At 36.5% G+C, this 24280-nt stretch overlaps 1 protein-coding gene across 1 annotated transcript in view; it reads right to left on the bottom strand.

Moving 5' to 3' along the window:
* Window positions 1–22667, bottom strand: part of LOC104604231 (DNA topoisomerase 1 alpha-like) — an 88259-nt gene extending 65592 nt beyond the window's left edge. The window contains exons 1-4 of the mRNA XM_010268501.3: window positions 22543–22667; window positions 22033–22087; window positions 9047–10238; window positions 8691–8885 (exon numbers count right to left, since the gene is read on the bottom strand). Coding sequence (XP_010266803.1) covers window positions 8691–8885; window positions 9047–10198 — 1347 coding nt within the window. The 5' untranslated portion in view covers window positions 10199–10238; window positions 22033–22087; window positions 22543–22667. The remainder of the gene's footprint in view (window positions 1–8690; window positions 8886–9046; window positions 10239–22032; window positions 22088–22542) is intronic.
* Window positions 22668–24280: the final 1613 nt, after the last annotated feature.

Genomic DNA, 24280 nt, shown 5'->3' with positions numbered 1-24280 from the left:
TAATCCAGAGTGTTAATTTTCCCAAGAGCCACTTCCCAATAGAAAGCTTGAATTTTAGGGGGAATCACCGGAACCTACACTTCCCAAGGAAATGACAGAGAGGAAGAGGACCGACAAAGAGCTTTAAAAAAGGAAGCACAAGAAAAGGAACCTTTAGAGCTTGGGAACCAAATTCTTCTATCTGGACAAGAAAGCTCTAAGTAAACACTATCAAGGAGAATGAGAAGCTCTGACAGACAAGTTGCTTCCTCATCCCTCAAACCCCTACGGAATCCGAGATCCCAATTAAGACTCAAAGGCAAAGAAGGAAGAACCCAAAAATTTGAAATGACCTTACTTTTATACAACGAAATAGAATACAAAGAGGGAAAAGCCTCCTTTAAAGGCCGGTTACCAAACCAAGTGTCTTCCTAGAAACGAATTAAATTCCCTGAGCCAACACCATACCTGATGTACCTGAGAAACTAAGGGAGGAGGCTATGAATTGCTTTCCAAGGTGCTGCCAAGGTAGCCCTACGCGATACACCAACGTCCAAACCATTTTCCAATCTACCATGTATACTTGCCACTACTTCAACCCACAAGTTTTCTCTCTCAAGAGGCCATCTCCATAACTATTTCCCTAACAAAGCTGTATTCTTCTTCCTTACATTCCCTAGACCTAAACCACCTTCTTCCTTTCTTTTACACGCAACCTCCCATTTTATTAAGTGGTCCTTTCTAGTCTCTCCCGGCTCCCAAAGGAAATCCCTCAGAATTTTTTCTAATTTCTTTTCTTCTCTTGGTGGAATCCTAAAGACCAAGAGAAAGTAGATGGGTAGGTTAGCCAGAGTTGATTTTATCAGTGGGATCCTACCTCCCAAAGAGATGTAACTTCTCTTCCAAGCAGCCAATCTCTTTTTACATCTTTCTATAACTGGGTTCCAAAACCTACTTTCCTTCGGGTTTGCACCTAGGGGAAGCCCTAGGTAGGTCAGAGGCCACGGGGTGATATGATTCTAAGCAATCTGCTATCCTGTGTAGGACCATCCCCTCCAAATTAATCCCTACTGTGCAACTCTTGTCCAAGTTGATTTTCATGTTTGACACTTTTTCAAACTTCTTGATTAGATTTTTCAATCTCCCGACTTTCCTAATGTCTCCTCCTTCACAAAAAATAATGATATCATCTGCAAATTGGAGATGAGTAAGTGGGACATTGTCTCTACCCACTCTCCAACCACTAAAATCATCTTCTTTGTCTGCCTTAGAGAGAAGTCTATTGAAGACATCTGCCACTAAAGTAAAAAGGAAGGGTTATAGAGGATCACCTTGCCTTAACCCTCTGCAAGCTGGGAAGAAGTCTTTTACCACTCCATTAACAAGGATAGAAAAATGACAAGATTAAACACACCCAAGCATCCAATTGCACCATCTCTCCCCAAACCCTGGTTGATGCAGAACTTCTTTCAAAAAGCCCCAATCAACCATATCATAGGCCTTTTCTAAGTCCAATTTGCACACAAAACCTTCCTTCCTAGATCTCTTCATCTCCTCTACACATTCATTGACTATTAGAATTTGATCAACTATTTGTCTCCCTTGAACAAAAGCTCCTTGATACTGACTGATGAGGGAGGGGAGAATTACTTTGATCCTCAATGATAGGACTTTAGCAATTATCTTGTAAACACTAGTCACTAGACTAATGGGTCGGAAATCCTTTGGATGGCTAGCATCACCTTTCTTTGGAATCAAGGCCAAGAAAGTTGCATTAACTCCAGGGCTAACAATATGTGTATTTGAGAATTCCTTAAAGACTTCCATTAAATCATCTTTCAGCACTTCCCAACAATCCTGATAGAAAGCCATTGTGAATCCATCTGGGCCCGATGTTTTAGACCTATTCATGGAGAACACTGCCTTTCTTATTTCTTCTTCCTCAAAATTTCTTTCTAGCCAATTTGTTGCCTCCTCATCTAGTAAAGGCCACTCCAAACCTTCTAATAAGCTTAATCTATGTCCAGAGGTCTCCAATAAAGGGATTTAAAGTGGTCCACAAAGATTCTGGCAATTTCATCTTGATTTGATATTAGCTCTCCATTGATTTCCAGCCTAGCCACAGTTTTTGCGCTTTCTTCCATTTGCGATCGCATGAAAGAATTGGGTATTCCCATCCCCTTCCTTTATCCATTTTTGTCTTGACTTTTGTCTCCAAGATATTTCCTCTCTCTTAAGGACTTCTTCCAATTCTTTTTCTGATTTCCATCTTAAATCCCTCTCTTCCGCACGGAGATTTCTCTTAATTTCCACATTGTCCAACTCTTCAATCTGGGAAATTAGAGTCAGTTTCCTTTCTTCTAACCTTCCAAAATGATCCCTATTCCACTCCTTTATTTTAGATTTTAATTTTTGCAATTTCTTATGGAATTTGATTCCTACCTTATTCCTCTTTAGGCTATGTTTGGTTTGAAGGAAAACGTAAGGAAAAGAAGGGAAAAGTAAGGAAACCTATACAAGATTTGTAAAGGTTTCCTTACTTTTCTCTTCCTTTCCCTACTTTTTCCTTCAAACCAAACATAGCCTTAGTTCCTCCTTCCACCAATCCTCCACTTTCCAAATAAAATCTGGATGCATCAACCACATGTTTTCAAATTTGAAAGAAGCAGGGCCATGTAAGAAGATTTTCGTTCCTAATCTAATGGGGTGGTGATCTAAAGTGACTCTAGGCAATGCCCTGGAAACCAAGCCTACCCAATGATCTTCCAATCCTCTATTGAACAGAAATCTATCCAGCTTTGAGCATAGTGGGTTTTCCTGAAAATTGGACCAAGTGAAATTGGATTGCAACAGGGAGATCTCCTTCAATTCACACAAGTCTATGAATTCATTAAATTTCCTCATACTAGTGGTGATAGATTGATTGGGCTTAGAAGTTTCATTGGAAAATCTTATTACATTGAAGTCCCCTCCCAAACACCAAGCACCTTCCCACAAACCCCAAATTGCATACAGTTCCTCCCACATATCACTTCTCTCTCTATAAGTATTTGGTCCATAGACATTAGTTAACACCCAATTGAATCCATCCTCCACACTCTTGAATTTTACTGATACAGTATACGTACCTATCAATTCTTCCATTGCTTCAAGCACTTCATCCTTCCAGAAAATCACTATACCCCCTGAAGCCCCCCAAGATGGAGCCTCAACCCATCTTTTTCCTCTCGCTCTCCACAAACTACTGATCACCCTTCAATCCAATTCTGTTAATTTGGTCTCTTGCAGCATTACCACATCAGGACCCTCTCTTTTTATTAGGTCTTTTATCACACTCCTTTTCCTTACACTTCCCAAACCTTTCACATTCCAACTAATTAATTTCATGTTTTCACTTCTTAAATTGAACCTTCTTTTTATTTTTCCTCCCTACTTTTGTTGCTTCTGTCTATCTCCTCTCACACTAAATTCGATATCACCCTCTACATCAAGGATCAGCCTTTCCACTTCTGTTTTTTTCCTCTTCCGCTTTTTCATTTTTTTCTTCACTCTTTCTAGAAAGCTTCTTTGTCTTCTGAATTCCTTTATCTTTTGTATTCTCCCTTAAGATTGGGTCACCCTTTTCTTGCACACCCTCCTGACTTGTCTCTTCTTTTTTTTTTCCAATCCTCAAGAAGCTCACTTATTAGGCCCCAAATCCTTTCCACTTCCTCTTCTCTCCCCCTCCTATCTTCTACCTCTCCCTCTTCTAATCTCACAGTCCCATCAACACCCTCTCTCCTTAACCAATCAGGCTTGTTAGCTGGTGTACCTGTTTCAAGAAAAGCACACATATCAGTAGCCAAAACTGAAAGGACAGACTTACTTGGAGACATTGGATGAGGAACGAAGACAAGTGTGGTTGGGAAGTCCTGTTTGGAGCCCAGAAAATCAGAATCAGCCCCTGAAATTTGCCTGTGTTGAGTGGGAGTGGGATTATTAACAATTCTGGTTGCGCCTAAAACCTTTTCAAATGCACCCTTCTCTATTGCCTCCATACTCATCTTCAAAGTTTCCTCTTGTCTCACTTCCTGTGCATCCTGTTCTTGCTGGAACACAGGAGGTAGTATCTCTAATTCAGGGGAAGGTGTCATCTGCTCAACTTCGACTGCATGTACTGCCCGCCCAAATTCCTTTGTTTCTTTTGTATTGGTCGACTTTTCCTTTTCTTCTCCCAAGAACAGTTCTTCAGTGTTGAAACTCTCTGCTTCGTTCATATCAATCCGCACTGTTTGATCTATACTGCCCAAGCTTGAGTATTCACTCAAGTCTGATTCGTCCTCGCTGGAACTCTCTTCAAATTCCAAGTCTGGTTCCTGCACTTTCTCCTTACCTTTACCACCGCACCTATTAAATTTTGGGTTTCGCTTTTCAGGGGAAACCAGAGTTTTCCCTTTGCTCTGTACCCAGATCATTGCCGAACACTATCTCTGGTATTTTCGGTTTCCTTTTGCTCTGTACCCAGTTTTGTATATTGCCTTATAAAATACTTTTATATTGTTACTTTTTTGAGATTATAATTATAAAATAGACATCCTTAAACAAAAATATTCATTTTTTGTGTTTATGAACTAATTTCTTTTTCTTATTTTCTTATTTGTTAGGGTTTAATCAACACGAAGAATTGCTAACTGCTGTATTGAACCCTCAAAGACTTCAGAATCTGAACCAATAAGCAAGGGAAAAACTTAAAGTTTTGTCTAATCAACACATTTCTTCCTCCACATCTTTTTCTTCTTCTTCTTCTTCTTCTTCCACCTTTTCTTTTATTCTTTTCCTATAACAAAAATAGGGGTTCAGTCCCCATATTTTTTGAATTTTCTTTTCTTTCTTCATTTTCTTCTCATAAATATGTTGATTTCCTAGACTTAAACATGAAGTTTAAAGAAAATTATGGATAGTTATTAAGGAAAGATGGTTATGGAACCTAGGGAACTACCTAGGATATGTGCTTTTTACTTAAAAAAATCCATCACTAGGCGACACCTAGCCTTGCCTTGGCGCCTTGAAAACTATGTGTTTGTCCAAAATAACTTTAGTCCATTCATGTAACAATGGCAAAAAAGAGGCACAACCAAAAAAGTGAAAGTCACCCCATCTCATACCTCGTGCCAGCATACCATGCAAAGTAGGGCCTTTTGCTCTCATTCCAATTCACCCTAGTTATAGCATTAAGACTAGGATCAACCTTTTCCAATAGCAGCATATCTAAATTGCCACTAATGACAGTGGATATTTCTATTATACCAGATTTTTCCTTGGTAGTCTTTAAAGTACCAGAGGAAGTATGTTCTTTAGGAGTCCAAGTGGAAAGTCGCTTTTCCTTAGGAGGTATTCAAACAAGGAATAGGTTCTCTTCAGGAGATACAAAATTACAAGCAAACATTGACCTAAGGAAATTAGGTCCAACACTTCATTCCCTTCGTCATTTGGGGCTTTCTCATAAAGAGCAGGGACTCACTCATTGAGGCTGATCATTAGCATCTCTCCCGTGAGAAACATTTGGTTGAAGGATATCTATCTAAAAAAAGGGAAGAGATCAAACGAAACAATCTTCTAACATTTTTTTGGACCAAAAGTTGTCTTTTCATCAAAATCCTAAAATCTGAAATTAATCTCTGATGGTCAATCAGAACCATCACCAAGTAGTTAAACTCTATAAAAATTGATATCTGTTATTCCCTCTTTATGAGGTCCAAATCATTCCCATAGTCAAAATAAAAAGTTCAAATCTGAAATTGATCTCTGTATGAGATTAAAAGCCTGAAATTTATTGAAATGTTCTTCTGTAAAGGGGATCAAAATAATCGTCAATAAGGTCAAATTGACCTAATCTCTTTAGGAGATCAAAATAATCTTCAATGAGGTCAACTTGACCTAATCTCTTTATGAAATCAAGGTAGTCTTCAATAAGGTCAACTTGACCTAATCTCTTTATGAAATCAAGATAATCTTCAATGAGGTCAACTTGACCTAATCTCCTTATGAGATCAAAATGATTTTATGAGATCAATGTTTTTTTTTTTTTGAAACTGATTTCTTTATGAGATCAATCCAATCTTCAAACATGTTGATATGATCTCCTCATGAGATCAAGGCAACCTCTAAATCCGTCCCTCATTATGAGATCAAAATTTCATTGAGAATATATCAGCCTAAGACCAAGGAAGTCTCTAATTAGGTCTACTTGAAAAATTAAAATGATTTTCAAATAAAAGAAAATCTCCTTAGACTGATTTCTGTAGTCAAATATTTTGATATAATCTCTCTTATGATATCAGTCATTGAGCTTTTTCTAAGTTTATGAGATCAGATTTTCTTCTTTCTAAGTTTGATCTCTTTTATGAGATCAGATGTGAAACTGATCCCTCTAATGAGGAAGGGAGTCACATGTGAGAAGTCCCTGATTAAAAAATCATCAGTACTAGAAGAAGCTGTAGTAAAAACAAAGTGAACATACTTGAAAAAAGTATCCCGTATGGGAGTTCCCTCTCTTTAAGTACAAGGGACAGGTGTCCTTCACCTGGGAGGAGGTAGTTACATAACTATCCCACTCCCTATTTAAGCTCCTTAAGGGGAAGCTAGAGACAGAGACTCTTCAGAGAAAATTTTCACAAGAGATTCTTAAGAAAAGCAAAGATAAGGAGAGAAGAAGAGAGAAGTGCTCAAGGGAAGGCAAGGAAGGAAAAATCTCACTAATACAGGTAGAAAAAGGAAAGTCCTCTCTGTGAATACTTCCTATTTATGTCTTCTGCTATGTATCCTTCTTTCTCTCTCTTCTATTTTTACTTTAGAGAAAGGAAATAGAGGGAAATAAACCATCTACAACCAAGTGCCTCTACTTGGTTGATTATGATCCCTCTTTCAAGACAAAGTTAGGGATTAAACCATCTACAATCTAATTCTCGAAGGCTGATTATGGTTCCCTTCAAAGGAAAATGAAGAGTAGAGGGAAATAAACCATCGACAACCAGGTGCCTCTACTTGGTTGATTATGGTCCCTCTTTCAAGACAAAGTTAGGGATTAAACCATCTACAGCATAATTCTTGAAGGCTGATTATGGTTCCCTTCAAATGGAAATGAAGAGCAGAGGGATGAAAATCGTCTACAATCAAATATCCAGTTTGATTGACTACGGTTCCCTTTTTGTATGCAAAAATCCAAGGATTAAGGCTGTCTACAATCAGAATTTCATCTGATTGATTACAGCTTATTGTGAAGAAAAGGAGTGAGAAGGAAATTTTCTTTGAATTAAAAAGAAAAAAGAAATGTATTGTTGTATAGTTTCTCAATTGTATCTTCTTTTTCTTTCTTCTCATTCTTGTACACTTGATGTAAAAGAAAAGCAAATGAAAAGTTCTTTTTAAGTACCCTATTGTTCTTTTCTTTTGTTCTATGCATTCATTTCTCCAAGTCAGAATCAAAAGGTGTTCTCTACTTTTTTGTAAAGATGTAATTAAGGGGAACAATCCGTATGATTCCCTGAATGGGCCTTATCCAAAAAAATAAAAACTCAATCACTTGATTGAGTGAATTATGTTGCATGAGAATTTATTAAGATTTTTACACCAACACTCCTACTCACCATCTCCCACCCAACCCAATGGTCCCTTTTTCTTCTCCTCGGGATCCCAAAGACAATCTCTCATTAGTTTTTCCAACTTGCTGGCCACCCCTATTGGAACCTTAAAGACAAACAAATAATAAACAAGTAAGTTAGTTAGTGTAGACTTAATTAGGGTGATTCTTCCTCCAAGAGATAAACAAGTTTTCTTCCATGAGGCAAGTTTCTTTTCAAATCTCTCCACAATGGGTATCCAACAGCTACCTTTCCGAGGATTGTCTCCTAAGGGCAGACCTAGTAATTTAAAGGCCAATTAGATATTGAACATTCCAGAATGTCTACAAATTCAAATATTTCCCCTTCTCCCATATTGATTCCCGCTATACAACTTTTCTCAAAGGTCACTTTTAAATTTGACATTTGCTCAAAAAGTTGTATTACAAGTTTTAGATTCCTGATCCAATTCAAATCCTCTCCTTCACAGAAGAGTATTCTATCAGTTGCAATCTACAAGTGAGTGAGTGGTATGTCCTCTCTGCTTGTTCTCCATCCTCTTGCTAAGCTCCTAGAGTCTGCACTAGAGATCAAATTCCCCAAAACTTCTACAACCAGGGTAAACAAAAAAAGAGAGAGGGGGTCTCCTTGTCTTATTCCTCTCAATGCCGAGAAGAAATCCACCACTGTCCCATTTACCAAAATAGAGTAATGACAAGTCCTAACACATCCATCACCCATTTGCATCATCTATCTCCAAAACCAAAATTAATCATCACCTCTAGCAAAAAGGACCAATCTACCAAATCATAAGCTTTTTCTAGATCCAACTTGCACACCACTCCCTTTTTCCCTGATTTCTTGAAATCATGCATGCAACTTGTAACTTGCCGCCATGGATTATGCCAGGCACATTAAGAGATAAACCTAAATCAAAATGGTTATTCAATAACATCATGCAAAGCACACTAAACAAAATTAAGACACTAATACAAATTCCACATAAATCTATCAAAAAAATACAAATTCCACATAATAAATAGTTTTATAATCAACAAATCAACTAAATTTCACATATCATTCCACCAAGTGAAAGAAGTAGGGCAAACTTACCTCAGCACTCATTTGCTTCTTCTTCTCTTTTTCCCTCTGATGCCATTCATAAATAGGTGTGAAATCACAGAGCTCAAATTTCTTAATTACATGGTTTTTACCAAGTATTGTTCTCCAATCATTCATGAAATTCTCTATAAATCTCGATTTGGTTGCATAATCTGTATCTTTCATAACTGCAAACATTGTTGCAACCTGCACATGAAAGTTGTCAGAAATCAAAGATAAATGATCAAAAGAAGATATGTACCAGTTTGTAGATATGACAACATTTGAATATTCAAAAACAAAAACACTACTAATATCACCAAGGAGCACACAAAGATTGAGAAATGGGGCAGAATCATGAGCCTCACCTCTTCCTGTTCAGGAGTCAAATCTACAGGTTTCCCATTATAGAGCATCTTAACCCCATGTGGCTTGTACAGAGGAGGGAAGATGACACCATTGTGTTCCAAGGTAGTCCACTTTTGCCCTTCACCAGAGCTAGGTGGCATTTTTGTTGACTTAGAATATTTAGAGTTCTTTGCAGCCTTCTTCAACTTATTGGTTGTTTTCTTGAATGAGGAAGAAACAACTTTTGTGGTTTTCTTCAAGGATAATGATTTATCATCCGAAGAAGCTGACTTCTTCAATCTCTGAGAAATAGGAATATCATCTTCATCTTCTTCTTTTGGCTCCGATTTTATAGATGTTTGCTTAACTTTGGTAGGAACAGACACCTCTGAAACTTTCAGCTTTTTAACTAATGACTGACCAGATGAATTGGCACCACTCAGAGGTCTCTTGTTCAAATTTTTGGGGGACTTCAAAGGCTCATTATCTCTCTTGCTGGAACCATTTTGCTGGAGCTTGGAAACTAAAGGTTTCTCTTCACCAGAGTCATAGAACTTCTTACCAGATAGCCCCACACTTGGCTTCAACTTCAACTTCAATGACAATGGTAGCTCATCTTCTGAATCTTCAGAAGATTTCTTATTGGTGACGTTTGTCTTTTCTGATTGTGATGAACTAGCAACAGGTGAACTGAGACCCTTTGAAACAGGTGATGACTTGCACTTTAATAGTGATGCAGAAGTTGGAAGTCTAATGCTCAATGGCTTATCATCATCTGAATCAACAGAATCTGTATATGGCTCATTGCAAGGTTTCTTCAATTGCTTCTCCATATTATCAATAGATGAATTCTTTTGTGGAGAACATTTTAACTTATCAGTTATTGAAGTCGATGCCTTTGAACTTGTTTCAGTTGACTTCCCTGTTGATGCCTTTGAAGATTGAACTGCCTTACCCTTTTGCAAGCTTGAGTTTTGACCATTTGGAGAAAACGAATCAGAGACACACTTCCCTGATGATCCATCACGCTTTCGAGATGATACCTTCTTTAACTCTTTGTTTAGTTGGTTTTTCTTAGATGATGCATTGTTCCTTTTAAAAATGATAGGCCCCTCGTCATCATCACCATCATCAAAAAATTTTGGTTTGATACAAGCATCAACAGCCATCATCCCACTTTGCAGTGTGTTGGCATTTATATCATATCATTTTCTGCAAATAGTACAATTCCAGAACCCATGAACATCAAATAAGTATTAAACATAAATTATGCAGTCATATTGTAAAATTGATAGAAAAACAAGAATTATTAGAATCAATTGAAAAATATTACTGACTACAATTTGAGGTCAGGAAAAGAAACCGTACACAAGATGTAAATGTCAAAAGATGATAGGCCAAGAAAATTAGTTGGGAATAGCAACTTCAATGTTTAGCTTAGAAGAAACATTCTCATACATCATAAGATCAACCAGGTCCACCTGGAAATTATTGCCTTTTTAAAAAATCATCAGGTTCTATGTCTAGAAACAAAACAAACTCTATAATATCTAAATTGCAATTGGTGCTGAAGACTGAAACATAGGTAGTTGACTTGGCCATCCAATTCTTAGGTGAGCCCCCAACTCATAACAGCTTATGAGTTCATATTCAAAACAGTCCAAGATCAAATGACATGCTTGTGTTCAGAACTGAAGCGATAGCTTTGAGTTTTTTTTTTTATCAAGACAATTTGATGTAGGACAAGCTCAGTTCTAGTCCTTAGAGAATGTTGAATGGTCTTCTTGGATCAGAATTTTATAGCTGTTGATGGCAGTAATGGCTTCTTAAAGGAATAAGAGAGAATAGGGAGAGAAAGATAAGAGACAATACCTGGAATCACTCACAGGGTGCCTAGAATCACTCTAGGGCATGGGAATCACTCACCATAGCTAGCATAAGCTGAAGAAAACTCAATATAATTCATTGCCTTTGTGTAAAACGTCCATACATATTTATACTCTAAACTCATAATAATCCTAGGAGTCAAACTGTTAGACTCATAATAGTCTTACAAGTCAAACTGTTAGACTCAATAATCCTAGTAGGACTCAAACTAAGTTGTCATATCCTATTTCAATTCAAAGAAGACTCAATAACTCTAATCCTACTTATGCAATGACCCTGATTTTTTTTTTTGATAAATGAAGAATTTATTAATAAACCACTGATAATAGAAAACAATTGGAGAGGTACGATCTGCAACCTCTCCAACCCATCAAGAACTAAAAAGGATTACAATTGAGCCCAATACAGATTTTCCCTATTAGCCCTTGCTTGGCTAAACAATCAGCCATAGCATTGGCAGATTTCCCTACCCATTGTATTCTAACATCCAAATTCCTCGTCAAGCATTTGAATCTTTTAAGTTCATTTTTGAAGCACCAAACTGTAGTCTCTAGTTTTTGTAACCACCTGAGAATCACCTTCTATTTAGAGGTGTAAATAGGGGTGGATTCGAGCCGAGCCGAATAGTATGAGGCTTGAGCTCGGCTCGCCAAGGTTGTATAAGGCTTGAGCTCAGTTCGAGCTAAGAATATTGAGCTTGAGCTCGACTCGAGTCAAAAACTCATAAGCTCAAGCTCGGCTCAGATCGAGTTCAATTTGAGGGAAAATATTTTATAAAAATAAAAAATTATATATAAAAAATACTTTTTATTTGATATTTAAAAAATTAAGAATTATAATATTTTTATTATATATAAAAATATATATATATATATATATATATATATATTCGAGCTCGGTTCGTGAGCCTCATGAGCCAAGCTCTATTAGGCTCGAGCTCGACTCGTTTATTAATCGAGCCCATAAATTGGGCTCGAGCTCGGTTGAAATCGAGCCGAGCCGATCTTTTCACGAATCAAGCTCGAGCAGCTCGTGAAAAGCTCGGCTCGTTGCCACCACTGGGTGTAAATCAAGTCGTGCCGCCTGCGACTCGGCATGGCCCGACATGAATTTGGACCAGCTCGGCACGACAGCCCACGGGCCATGCTAGGCTTGGCACGATGGTCTATGCCATGCTAGGCCGGGGGTTCGTAGTCCATGAACTGGCACGGCATGGCACGGCCCGCAAGGCCCATAGCGGGCCACGCTCAACCCATCCGAAAACTAGTCATCTGGCCCGGTGCCCCCCAACGGCTAATTTCATCTTTTTTTTTTTTTTGGGGGGGGGGGGTTTACATAAATACCCCATTAATAGCTACAAACAGCTATATAGGGGGGTATTTATGTATTATGCTAATGGAGGAGAGAAAAATGACACAAATGCCCCCCAACAACTATATAACAACTAGTTTAGGGGCTTTTTGGGTAAAGTTATAAGTAACTTTACAATGACCAAAATACCCCTCCCAACAACTAAAAAACAGCTAGTTTTTAGGGTATTTTGGGCAATTGAATTATTTTCAATTCCTATAAATAGCCCTATCCTCTACCATTCTTCTCATCACACCAATTCAACATTCAACAATTCTCTTAATCCCTTCTCTCTCTCTCTCTCTCATACATTCTCTACAATTTGAGTGAACTCTGATAGTCTGATTGGCTGATTGTCTGATTCTCCAATTCTCAACTTTATTGAAGTTTCAACAAGAAGAAGGCTTGCTGCCTTGCTCAACCAGCTCAAGTATCTCAAGTTAGCAATTTGGGAGGCTTGGATGTTGAAAGGCTTTAACCATTGAAATCAAGTTGGGATTCTAAACCAGCAATCCAGGTAAGTCCAATTAAGTTAATTTTATTTTTTTAGAATTTAAAAAAATAGCCAATTCTTCCCAAAACCAATTCCCCAAGTTTAGTAGCCCGGTTTGGAAAATATTTAAAATAGAGGATGTTGAGGGGAAGGGGAAAAGAGTAGTTTGCCAAAAAAGTAGAAAAGACTTTAGCTATTGTAGCAAGGGTGGTATTGGCCATTTGAGCAGACATTTTCTCACACATGAGAAGGAAGAAGAAATAACCCACAATTAAAATGAATTGTTGAAATAATGGAAAATAAATTTAAAAAATATTGGGAGAACATTTCTCCCCTTTATTGCTTAGCTACAATATTAGATCCTAGGATTAGGAAAAATGGTTTAGATATTTTACTTGAAACATATTGTGAAAATATGAATATTGAAATTGGAAGTAAAAAAGAAGAAATTGATAATTTATTATTTGAAATGTACAATTTATATCATATATATATATATATATGAATCTGATTATCTGAAGCAGTAGGAAATAATCTTACAACTTGTATAGCATCTAACATCTTCAGATCTTCTACTTCTGATCTTGAGCCCAGTAGTAGAAGAGAAAAATTGTTTTATTTAATAAGTAGACGGCAGAAATCTGCTACTTCTACAACAAGTTCATTTACTGAACTTAATTTTTATTTACAAGCAAATTTTTCTATTTTAGGTGAGAGAACAAATAACTTTGATATTTTAGCCTGGTGAAGTGAACATTCAAAAAATTATCCAGTTCTCGCCGCCATGGCACGTGATCTACTAACCCCTCTGGTGTCTACAATTCCATCGGAGTCTTGTTTTAGTGCAGGTACCAGGGTGTTGGACGACAAGAGAAGTTGCATGAATGATGAAAGTATAGAGATGTGCATCTGCTTTAAAGATTGGCTAGATGCAGAAGATAGATTACAAGACAAAAGAGGGCATGATACTACATACACCGGATATTTCACCTGAAACAGATGATGAAAGTCATGATTCATGAACAATAGTTGACTAGTTGTATAGAATTTTTTTTCAAACTATTGTAAATTTTGTTTTAATTTTATTTAATTTATTTGCTATTTTTTTAACAATGTAATTTTGTATTTTCAATTTGTAACTATATTGTATTTTTTATATTTTATTAATTTATTCCATTTTCATATTTTATTCATCCAAGTATCCAACCATTGTATGCTTTGTAATTTGTATCTTTCAAATTTAAAAGAAATAAAATTCCTATTTTTCTTCCAATTTCTTATTCCATCATTCTTGATTCTTATTTGGTTAAGTATTTTTTTTCATTTATGTGTTAGATTTCTCATTTCTTAATTTTTCAAATAGTTCTCAAAGGCCAAAGCTCAAAGGAAAGTTAAATATTTTAGCTTTACACTGTTACATAGAAAAGAAATCAAATTTTTCATTAAAAAAAAACAAAAAAAGTCAAAAAATCAGTCTAGCCCAGTTCGGCCCAGGCCCAAGGCCCGCCCTGCGGTCCAACCCGACACGGCCCAACATGCAGCCCGGTCCGGCCCAAGCCCGCGGCATGGCACTGGCCCGCATGGGCCTGGGCCGTGGGCCGTGCCAGGCCAACCCCCAAATTGTTCATCGGGGAGGGCGGCATGGCCCGCGGACCAGCACGGCACATGTGGGCCACCTGCAAGCCGTGTCGTGACAGCCCGGCATGGCCCAGTTTACACCTCTACTTCTATTAGTAGCTACTCCACTCCCAGTTGTACAGCAAATTGTACCCCTTGTAGTGCAGCTAATAGTTCTGCCCTCAAAGTCCTCTTCACCTAAAGGACCAAAAAACAGAAAAATTACAGAACCACTTACATTCCTTATAACCCCTCCCATCCAAGAAAGACCTGGATTGCCCAAACTACTACCATCAAAATTTAGCTTCATGAAACGTTTAGGTGGGGGTACTAGGCTCATGTGCATCTTTGTCTTTAGAGAGGAACTGCTTGCCACTTCTACCCAATGCCTCCACATGTCATTAAAAGAGAACTACCGAAATAAATCCAAAGATTTTAACCACACTATAGCCCTGTATAGGATACATTCCTTCAAATCTTATTGGCTTTGCACCTTCTCTTGGAATATTTTGGCATTTCTTTCTTCCCACATTGTCCAAAGCAAAGCTGCTCTTGCAACCCCCCACATTATTCTTCCTCTTCGATGGCGCCAAACAAAGGTAGAAGGGTCAAAAAGCTTGCTTACATCTGCTGGCCTATTCCACCTGCATCCAAAAATCAAGAAGAGCCAATCCCACAAATCTTCTATAACGGTACAGGAAATTAGTAAATGGTTGCAGTCCTCACCAAAGGATTTGCAAAAGAGTACACCAATTGAGTGAGAGGCAGAGAGAGGGCCTTCTCCTTTGTAGATTATCCAAGGTATTTACTTTCCCATGAAACACATCCCAACAGAAAGCCAAGACCTTAGGGGGAGCAGGCTTACACAAAACCTCCTTAAGAGAATATAAAGGATGACACAAGGCCTTGAAAAAAGAAGCACAAGAAAAATTCCCTGAGGGCACAAGAGTCCAAAACCTTTTATCTGGTTCCATGGGATCCAAACACACTTTTTCAAGAGAATTCAATAAGCCAGTTAGACTCGCAATTTCCTCATCCCTTAGACCTCTTCGGAACCCAAAGTCCCAGACTGGAGTTAAAGGAGATTCCAAAGGGGAACAAAAAGAAGAAACAAGCTCTTTCTTATACAGAGAGATAGAGAATAAGGATGGAAAGAGGTCCTTCAATGGAACCTCTTCAACCCAAACATCTTCCCTAAACAAAACTAAATTACTAGTACACACATCATACCTGAGAAAATTGCTGAGTTGAGGGAGAACACTGTGGATTGCTTTCCAAGGTGTTGCCAAAGTTGCCCGTGAGAAACCCCCAGCATCCCATCCGTTCTCTGAGTGGCCATGAATACTTCCTATCACCTCATACCACAATTTTTCTCTCTCTAATGGCCATCTCCATAGCCATTTCCCCAATAATGCCATATTCTTTTGCAACAAGTTCCCTAGTCCTAGACCTCCCTCTTCTTTACTTTTGCATGCCACCTTCCACTTCACCAGGTGATCCTTCCTACTTTCTCCCGGTTCCCAAAGGAAGTCCCTCATCAACTTTTCTAGCTTCTTAGCTTCCCTAGAGGGAATCCTAAAGATTGACAGAAAATAAGTAGGTAGGTTAGCCAAGGTGGCTCTAATCAGGGTAATCCTACCCCCAAAAGAAATATAATTTTTCTCCCAAGAGGCCAATCTCTTCTTAAACTTCTCTAGGACCGGACACCAGAAACTACTCTCCCTAAGGTTTTCCCTTAACGGAAGACCTAGGTAAGTCAAAGGCCAAGAAGCTATAGAACACTCTAAACACCTTCCAATTGCCTCCAACTCTCTATCATCCAAATTTACCGCTGCCACAACACTCTTTTCAAGGCTAACTCTCAAGTTGGACATACTTTCAAACCTTTTCACCAACGTCTTTAGATTCCTTACCTGCTCAAGGTTCCCTCCTTCACCGAAAACTAATATGTCATCTGCAAATTGAAGATGGGTGACTGACACTCTAGCCCTGCCTATTTTCCAACCATCTACTAAATTCTCCATATCAGCCTTTGAGATTATTCTACTCAACACATCAGCTAACAAGGTGAAAAGGAATGGTGAGAGAGGATCCCCTTGCCTTAGACCCCTACAAGCAGGGAAAAAATCCTTTACCACTCCAATAATCAAGATAGAGAAGTAATTGGAGCTCACACAGCCAAAAATCCATTTACACCACCTTTCTCCAAACCCACACTGCCTCAAGACTTTTAGGAGCAATTGCTAATCCACCAAATCATAGGCCTTTTCTAGATCAAGCTTGCAAACAAAGCCCTTCTTATTGGATCTCCTCATTTCTCCCAGGCATTCATAAGCTATTAGGATTTGGTCTATAATTTGTCTCCCTTGCACAAAAGCCCCTCGATATTTGCTGATTAGGGAAGGAAGGACCTCTTTAATCCTTAGGGACAACACCTTAGCTAGGATTTTGCATGGTTTCAAATGTTGCGACATTTCACTAATGTCGCCCGACATATGTCGATGTCGAGGCTCACCAACATGAAAATGGGTGGTAATATAAAAATTACATTATTTCAATCAACATTTCCTATATTTCGGAAATGTCAACCAAATCGGTCCAAATAACCAAAAAAAAAAGACAGTTTTTCCTATTATGTCAACAAGATGTCGACTAATGTACATTAATAATATAATATATTAGTATATTATATTAATATAATACAGTATATTAATATAAATTATTCCATTAACAATTTCTATTTAATATTTCAAATAAAATATTTATAAAAAATAATTAACAAAAAAATAAAAACAAAAGAATAAATTAATTACTTTATAATATAAAACATAAAATATTTTTCAAGTAATAAAATATTAACTAGTTAGAATTTTTAAAATATTTATTAAAATCAGAAAATCTTTATTAAATTTTATAATAAATCATATTCTAAATTTAATATAAAAAATCAGAATAAATTTATTAAATTTTATACTAAATCATAATTTATTATAAATTTAGTATTAAAAATCACAATAAATTCATTAAGTTTTATAAGAAATCAGAATTTATCATAATCTTAATACTACAAAAAGGAGAATCAGTTTATTAAATTTATAATAAAACATAATGTATTATAACTTTAATATTTAAAAAATCAGAATAAGTGTATTTCTATTTACTAGTGTGAAATAAATATATTAGAATTTATAATAAATCAGGATTAAAAATAAGAAAAGAAAATATCGGATAACCTTGTAAAAACATCAAAATGCATAATAAATCAGTAAATCGTCATTTACTAATTTGTTATTAATCTTAGTTTCTTAGCTTTATATAATGGTTGGGAATAAGATAATAATCCAGAAATATGTATTAATGCTTTTTTATCATTTTACAAAATATCATTGCATATTTCCACATGTTTCATAATATTTCCACAATGTCTCTAATTTTTATAATATTTCCCCTCGACATTTCCAACATATGTCCTATATTTTGGTAAGCGACATTTCCATCAACATCAACATTTTAAACCTTGGAATTTTATAGATACTGGTCACCAAGCTTATAGGTCTAAAATCCTTAGGGAGGATAGCATCAACCTTCTTCGGGACTAAGGCCAAAAAAGTAGCATTTATTCCTGGACTTACTACATGATTGTCTGCAAAATTCTCTGAACACCTCACAAAGATCTTCTTTTAGGATCTCCCAACAATCTTGATAAAAAGCCATTGTAAAACCATCTAGGCCCAACGCCTTAGACCTATTCATTGAGAACACTGCCCTTTTAATCTTCTCTTCTTCAAAGCCTCTTTCCAACCAGCAAGCTTTTTCATTGCCCAACCTTGGCCAATCCAATCCTTCCAAAGGTAGCCTTTCATCCAAAGGTCTTCCAAACAAATTTTTGAAATGGTTTACAAAGGTTCTAGCTATCTCCTCTTGGTCTGTAATTGCCTTCCCTTCTACTTCCAGTTTGGCTATAAAGTTTCTCCTTCGATGTCCACTTGCCAAATCATGGAAAAATTTGGTATTCCCATCTCCTTCCTTAATCCATTGGTGCCTTGATTTTTGTCTCCAACAAGTTTCTTCCCTTAGCAACACATCTTCTAGATCCTTCTTCAACATCTCCTCAGGTTTTACTCCATTTATTAAAATGGAAGTTGAGTAGAGGTCTTCCCAAAAAACACCTCCTAGTGATCCTCCACACATCAGAGCAATGGCTTCAGCAGTTTCTTGCTTCCACAAGTGAAAAGGTAGGCCTAAGAGTCGCACCAGCACCCCATCTTCAACAAAGAAATCTTTGGAGTTTGACCCTGGACACCATCTTGATATTGTGAAATTCCCAAGTTCAGCTTGGATATTTAAAGCCTCAGCTTCTACTCTAAAGCAAGTCCAGCAGAGCCTTATCTTTCTCAAAGGGGGTTAAGAAAAACGTACTCTTCAACTTCAAGCTTGCTGTTAACAAATCTGTGACTTTCCTCCAATCTACAATCCAAGCTGATGCTTTAACTATCAGTTTACTTTCCCAATCTTCTCTCTCTAGATTTGCTCCCATCCTGAGTTTACCTGCTCCAGCTGTCACTATAAGAGCCTCTTGCTTATTATTGCACTCCTGGCTAGTAGAACTGTTTATCATCCTTTTTTCTGTTAAATTTCCTTCTCTTTTAGCACCCAACCATTGCAGCAGTTCACATAATACCCCATGAACTTCCTTCCAGCCCTGACTTTTCCTTCCCTCTGGGAAATATACCATTTACTTCCTACCCTTGCCAAAAAATTCTGTCAAAGATATGAAAAAGCCTTTAGAATTTCTCTCACAGTCTACTACAAATCTTCTTCCAGTTTCTGAGAGAAACTCTTTCCAGCTATTTTGTTTGCCCTTGCTACTTGCACCTTCCACAAACTCCTTGAACCCTTCAATCACCCCCAATCCTTTTAACAGCACCATCCCTTTCTTTGCTTCCCTGATTTTCAAGCTCAGCTGACCTTTTAATCTTTGTTCCTCGAATAGGAGCTCCTTAGCTTCAATCTTCAAAGTTTTTCTCCAACGGCCTATCTCCACGAACTCTCCCATCTCCAATTTCCTAAGAGATGTCACTCTGAAATTTTAAACATAAACAAACTATAACTAGACAATCAAACCCTACAATTGGACCCCACAGAAAATTGCAAAATGACAAAAATACCCCTACTGTCCAAAAATACAAAATTCCATAAATTCCAATTTTGACTCTTCAGCTCCTGCATCATAGCTACACAGTGACTTTGCTCTATGCAGGGCCTTGTCAGTGTTTTAAAAGCACAAGGACCATTTTGCACCCGATGTGCAAGGCACAAGACAAGGCATGTGCCTTTTTGAAGCAAGGCACAAAAAAAGCTAAAAAATAAAAAAAATGCAAATATTAAAAATATTAAACACATTATTAATTAAAAATATAAACTTAAACATTAAAATGAATGTTTTAAAAAATCTATTATCTCAAATTAATATACATGATGTAAAAAATATTTAAAATGAAAATTTAAAAATAAAATCAAGCATAACATATAAAACATATTCAAGCATGTAAACTCTTAATCTCTTTATTTTTTTCCTAATTGCATTACTTCAAATAGATAATGTGATATTAAACATTATGCATTCCTGATTCTATGAGCTGCCCTTGTACCAAGCCCCTCAAGGCAAGCCCAAACAAGTCCATATCAGAGTCTTAAATTCTAAATCCCTGTAAGAAAAAGGCTTTATAACTTCATGTGTCTTTTAAAAATATATCTTTTATTAGGATGAATGAATGAGCAACATTAGCAACTATGGGGTTCTCTCAGCTCTGGTCCCAACTGCTAAGCACAAAAAAAAAAAACAGAAAAGATGCATTGATTTTCAAAAGGTGTGCACGTCTGGGCTGAAGCGCAAGGCGCACCAGGCACACACCTTTTGAAAGTGCTGCACCTAGGACCTAGGCAAGGCGCATACCCTAAATTGTGCCTAGGCACGCCTTTTAAATAACTGGGCCTTGTGAAACTCAATTATAATCACCAATCCAAAGACAACTGAAAACTTAGATATTAGAACAGCATTCGTGTTAAGATTTCTCTGCATCCAAAAATTGATCTAATGCAGCATGGATCTTGAATTTGACACTCCCTAACCTCTAGTAGTTTTTTCATCAAGGCACCACACTCATACAGTCATACTTGAACCCTTGTCATCATACTTGTCAGCCCAACATTTTACCATCACACCAAGTAAAATGTAGAGACACTCACTAATGGGTTCAAAATAACCATATGCAAGACACCCTTATAGTCAACCAACTCAAGCCTACCACCCTTGTGACCTTGTCCCTTTCCTACTAACAAAGCATAAATAAATAAATAAAAGGTTGATGAGGATGGCAAGTTGAAGGTGCAGTAACTGTATGACATGTCACAAAAATTAGCTATATCACCCAAATTCTCAATTCAGTAACATAATCCTGTTAGGCTTAGGCCTATCAATTGAAATTGGCAGTTCTGCATTTCATGAGTGTAGTGTTTCAAGCATTAATACAAAAATTGGCTTTCAGAAAACCTAGATGAAAAATTGACAATAAATGCAAGGTTCAAAGTATTGATACACCCCAATACAGCAGAAGGGGTGTATCAGTACTTTGTACCACACTCTTCTTATGTTTTTATCTTTTTTTTCAAAAATAGGCCAGAGGGGTACGTCTTAGGCCTGCTTACTCCCTGAAATAGATCAAGCCCCCAAAAGATATATTTGGTATATCGTTGACCCACTGATACGATAGGCATCAGCCAATACACCCCGATATGTGATGAAACTTTGAACCTTGAATAAATGGTCTGCAACTCACACATCAACAACCAAATAAGAGCCACTAAAAGACCTATCCAAAACCACAATATTTTGGAAGTTTCTGGATAATGTTCATAATAGGAAGTTAGAAACTCAAAGTGCCCATAACCAGTATACCTTTATTTTTGGTCTCTCAAGTCTCAATAGCTCAATCATCTTTATCTTAATGTACATGAGAGGTATTATGCTTATACGGGTTGGGTATTATAAAGTCTTTTTTTTTATAAATGGATATTATAAAGTCTTTTTCTAACCAATCTGCTGCAAAATTCTATCTTCCATAAAAGCATATAGAAGGATTCTTCAGTCCTTATTCACCAAGTCCATCATAACTCCAGTTAACCATTAAGACTCCAAACAATGGGAAAGTAGATACTCTATATTTTTATTAGTAAGGATATATACTTTTTTTCTTGACCTTGTTTATCATTGCTGAGAGGGCGGGTGCAAAAGGGTTTTCAGTTGCTTTAAAATTTCCCTCTCAATGCTACAATTTCCTTAAGGAGAATATAGACCAAAAAATATTCTTTTCCTTTCCTAGCTAATATCACAAAGCCTTACTGGTGCAAAAGTATATGAACGTATTTTCTGATTAGTTGTTTCTAATTGATGCCATTCCAATATATAGAATATGTATTTCCAAAACTGCTGGAGACCACAATAAATAGATGAACACAAAAGGAAATTTAAAAAAAAAAAAAAAAGGCAGAGGAAGTTCAGCAGAAATTCAGAGTAAAAACAACCTAAGTAAACAGACAAATGAAAAATTAAAAAACTACTAAACAATCGTAAGGAAATTTTCAATTTAGACAGATTACCGGCATATAATAGAGTTGCATTGAAAGAAAAATCTCAGCAGTGAGGAAGAGAGACCTGCAATACAGGTAGCAAAAAGTTATAAACTGAACTCAGCTCAAAAATACTACAAACTTTGACTAACAACAATGACACTACCGTACGAACAAGGAACAAAGCAAAAAATGAATGTTTAAACAAAACCTTAAATCATAAAAGAATCAAACTTTCCAAAATAAGAAGCAAAAACCAGTTCGGGAATGCACGAAAAAACACCTGAGAACATATGGAAACAAAAAAAGAAAAAACAAGCTAGTAAAATCGATACATCTTATGCCTTTCGATCAAATTTTCAAAAAAAACATCCTCTCTCCTTTAAAATACCATGACGAGTCCGAAACAAAAGGTTGTACAAGATCATCGTTTTGTATTAGATTTAGGGTTTGATTTCTGTGTTCCCTCAGACAAAAAATCCTCAAATTATTAACAGACAAACAGAAACAATAATGCAGAAATTTTAATATCTGCTTCACCATTTTCTCAATATCGGTTCCCTATCCTTTCCTCTCCTACTGCTTCTCTTCTTTTGATTCCTCTGTCTCTCACCCTCTGTTCTTCCTCTCCATTGCCTGAGGTGTGTATATCTAATTTTTTGCGTAAACTCAAAAACCCCCTGATCTAAGCGGGTATGTCGCTTTAGTACCTGAACTATAAAAAGTTTCAAATAACCCCCAGTCTTTAACATGTTAAGCAGATTAACGACGAAAGAAAATGACCCAATTACCTATTTACCCCCATTGTTTTGGCACGTATCGGAGTTTTTGCTAATTTCTCTCCTTTATTAATTGATTTTTTTTGGTAAGGTTCTTTATTAATTGATCAATAAGCTTTTGTTCTTGCAGGTCTATTTAAAGAATAATCATTTTTTAAAAGGGTAATTTGAGTATTTAAAAAAAAAATAAAAGATTGAATGCTACGTACAAATAAAGGGATATTTTGGATATTTTATAAATATGAAAATATGTGACACTAGCACCCCTGTGTATTTAAATAATTTCACTTCTCACTTTAGAATTCAACTTTCAATGACGTTTAACAGGGTTTGACTATGATACTATAAAGACATAATACAGAAAAACCTTGTATATATTCATCTCAATGATAAAAGGGATAATCAATCAGTTTATAAGTTCAATGCAGAGTTATAAATATTCAAAATATCAACAACTTACGTTCTATGCATCAACCCCTGCTCATGAATTAGCATCAATTTTGATCTGGCATCTATTCCAATAGTATTTTGAGTCTATAAATTCTGACCCTAAGCTGAACTGTCATTCTCCGTTATATTTACGAGTTCAAAACTTCAAATGAACTCCCCACAGTCGATATCCAATTAATCATAAAAGGAATAACAATGAGTTGATATTCAAAGGCAATATTTCTCATGTGATTTATTTGTTTAATTATTGCAATGGTTGAATTAAGAATATTTTGGAAGGACCTTTATTGTTTTGGAAAGGATAATCAATGATCATCCATTTTAATATTATCTATGTAAATAATATTGTGGACTCTCTCAATCACAACCTTCTATTTTGGTTTGAAAGTATAACTTTTGGATAAATCAAATTTTGTGTGCCCAAGCCCAAAAATGTTTCAACACAGTTGTGTATAAATATATTCCTAGGAGTTTGGAATCGAAATCAGAATAGGTTATTCCAATTCCAATTGTTTGGTTGGGTGGATTACTGAAATCGGAATTCTATTCTCATTCCTGTTGGAATGGCATTCCCTGCCCCTCCCTTGGGAATGAAATCCTATTTCTACTGATTCCAATTCCCATTCTCATTCATATCTGAATTAAATAAATTATGGGAATGAACCATTCCAATTCCAACTGCAAACCAAACAGACCTAATTATTTTGATAGAAATTGTATTTGGTGGAATAGCCCTCGAATTTGTAATCTCAATATTTATAAAAAATTCTTAGTCAAAGCACTCGGCAGCATTGATTTTCCTCCTTTATAAGCCATGTCACTATTACTATTTTATACCAATACTTGCATGGCTTCACATCCAAGCCCTAAATAATAAAAAATTATAATGTAATGTCAATGTTTTTAATGACAGTTGTTTAAATATTTTAATTTTTAAATGTATTCACAAAGCCAAGGGTTTTAAAGAAGGACGATAACAATAAAAATAAACGTAGAAAAAGCTTTAGATTTAAATGTTTTTTCATATTTTTACCCTTGTATTGTAACTT

The sequence above is a fragment of the Nelumbo nucifera genome, chromosome 6 (assembly GCF_055504915.1).
Source record: "Nelumbo nucifera cultivar China Antique chromosome 6, China Antique-T2T, whole genome shotgun sequence".
NCBI lineage: Eukaryota > Viridiplantae > Streptophyta > Magnoliopsida > Proteales > Nelumbonaceae > Nelumbo > Nelumbo nucifera.
This window is presented reverse-complemented; position numbering and strand designations above follow the sequence as displayed.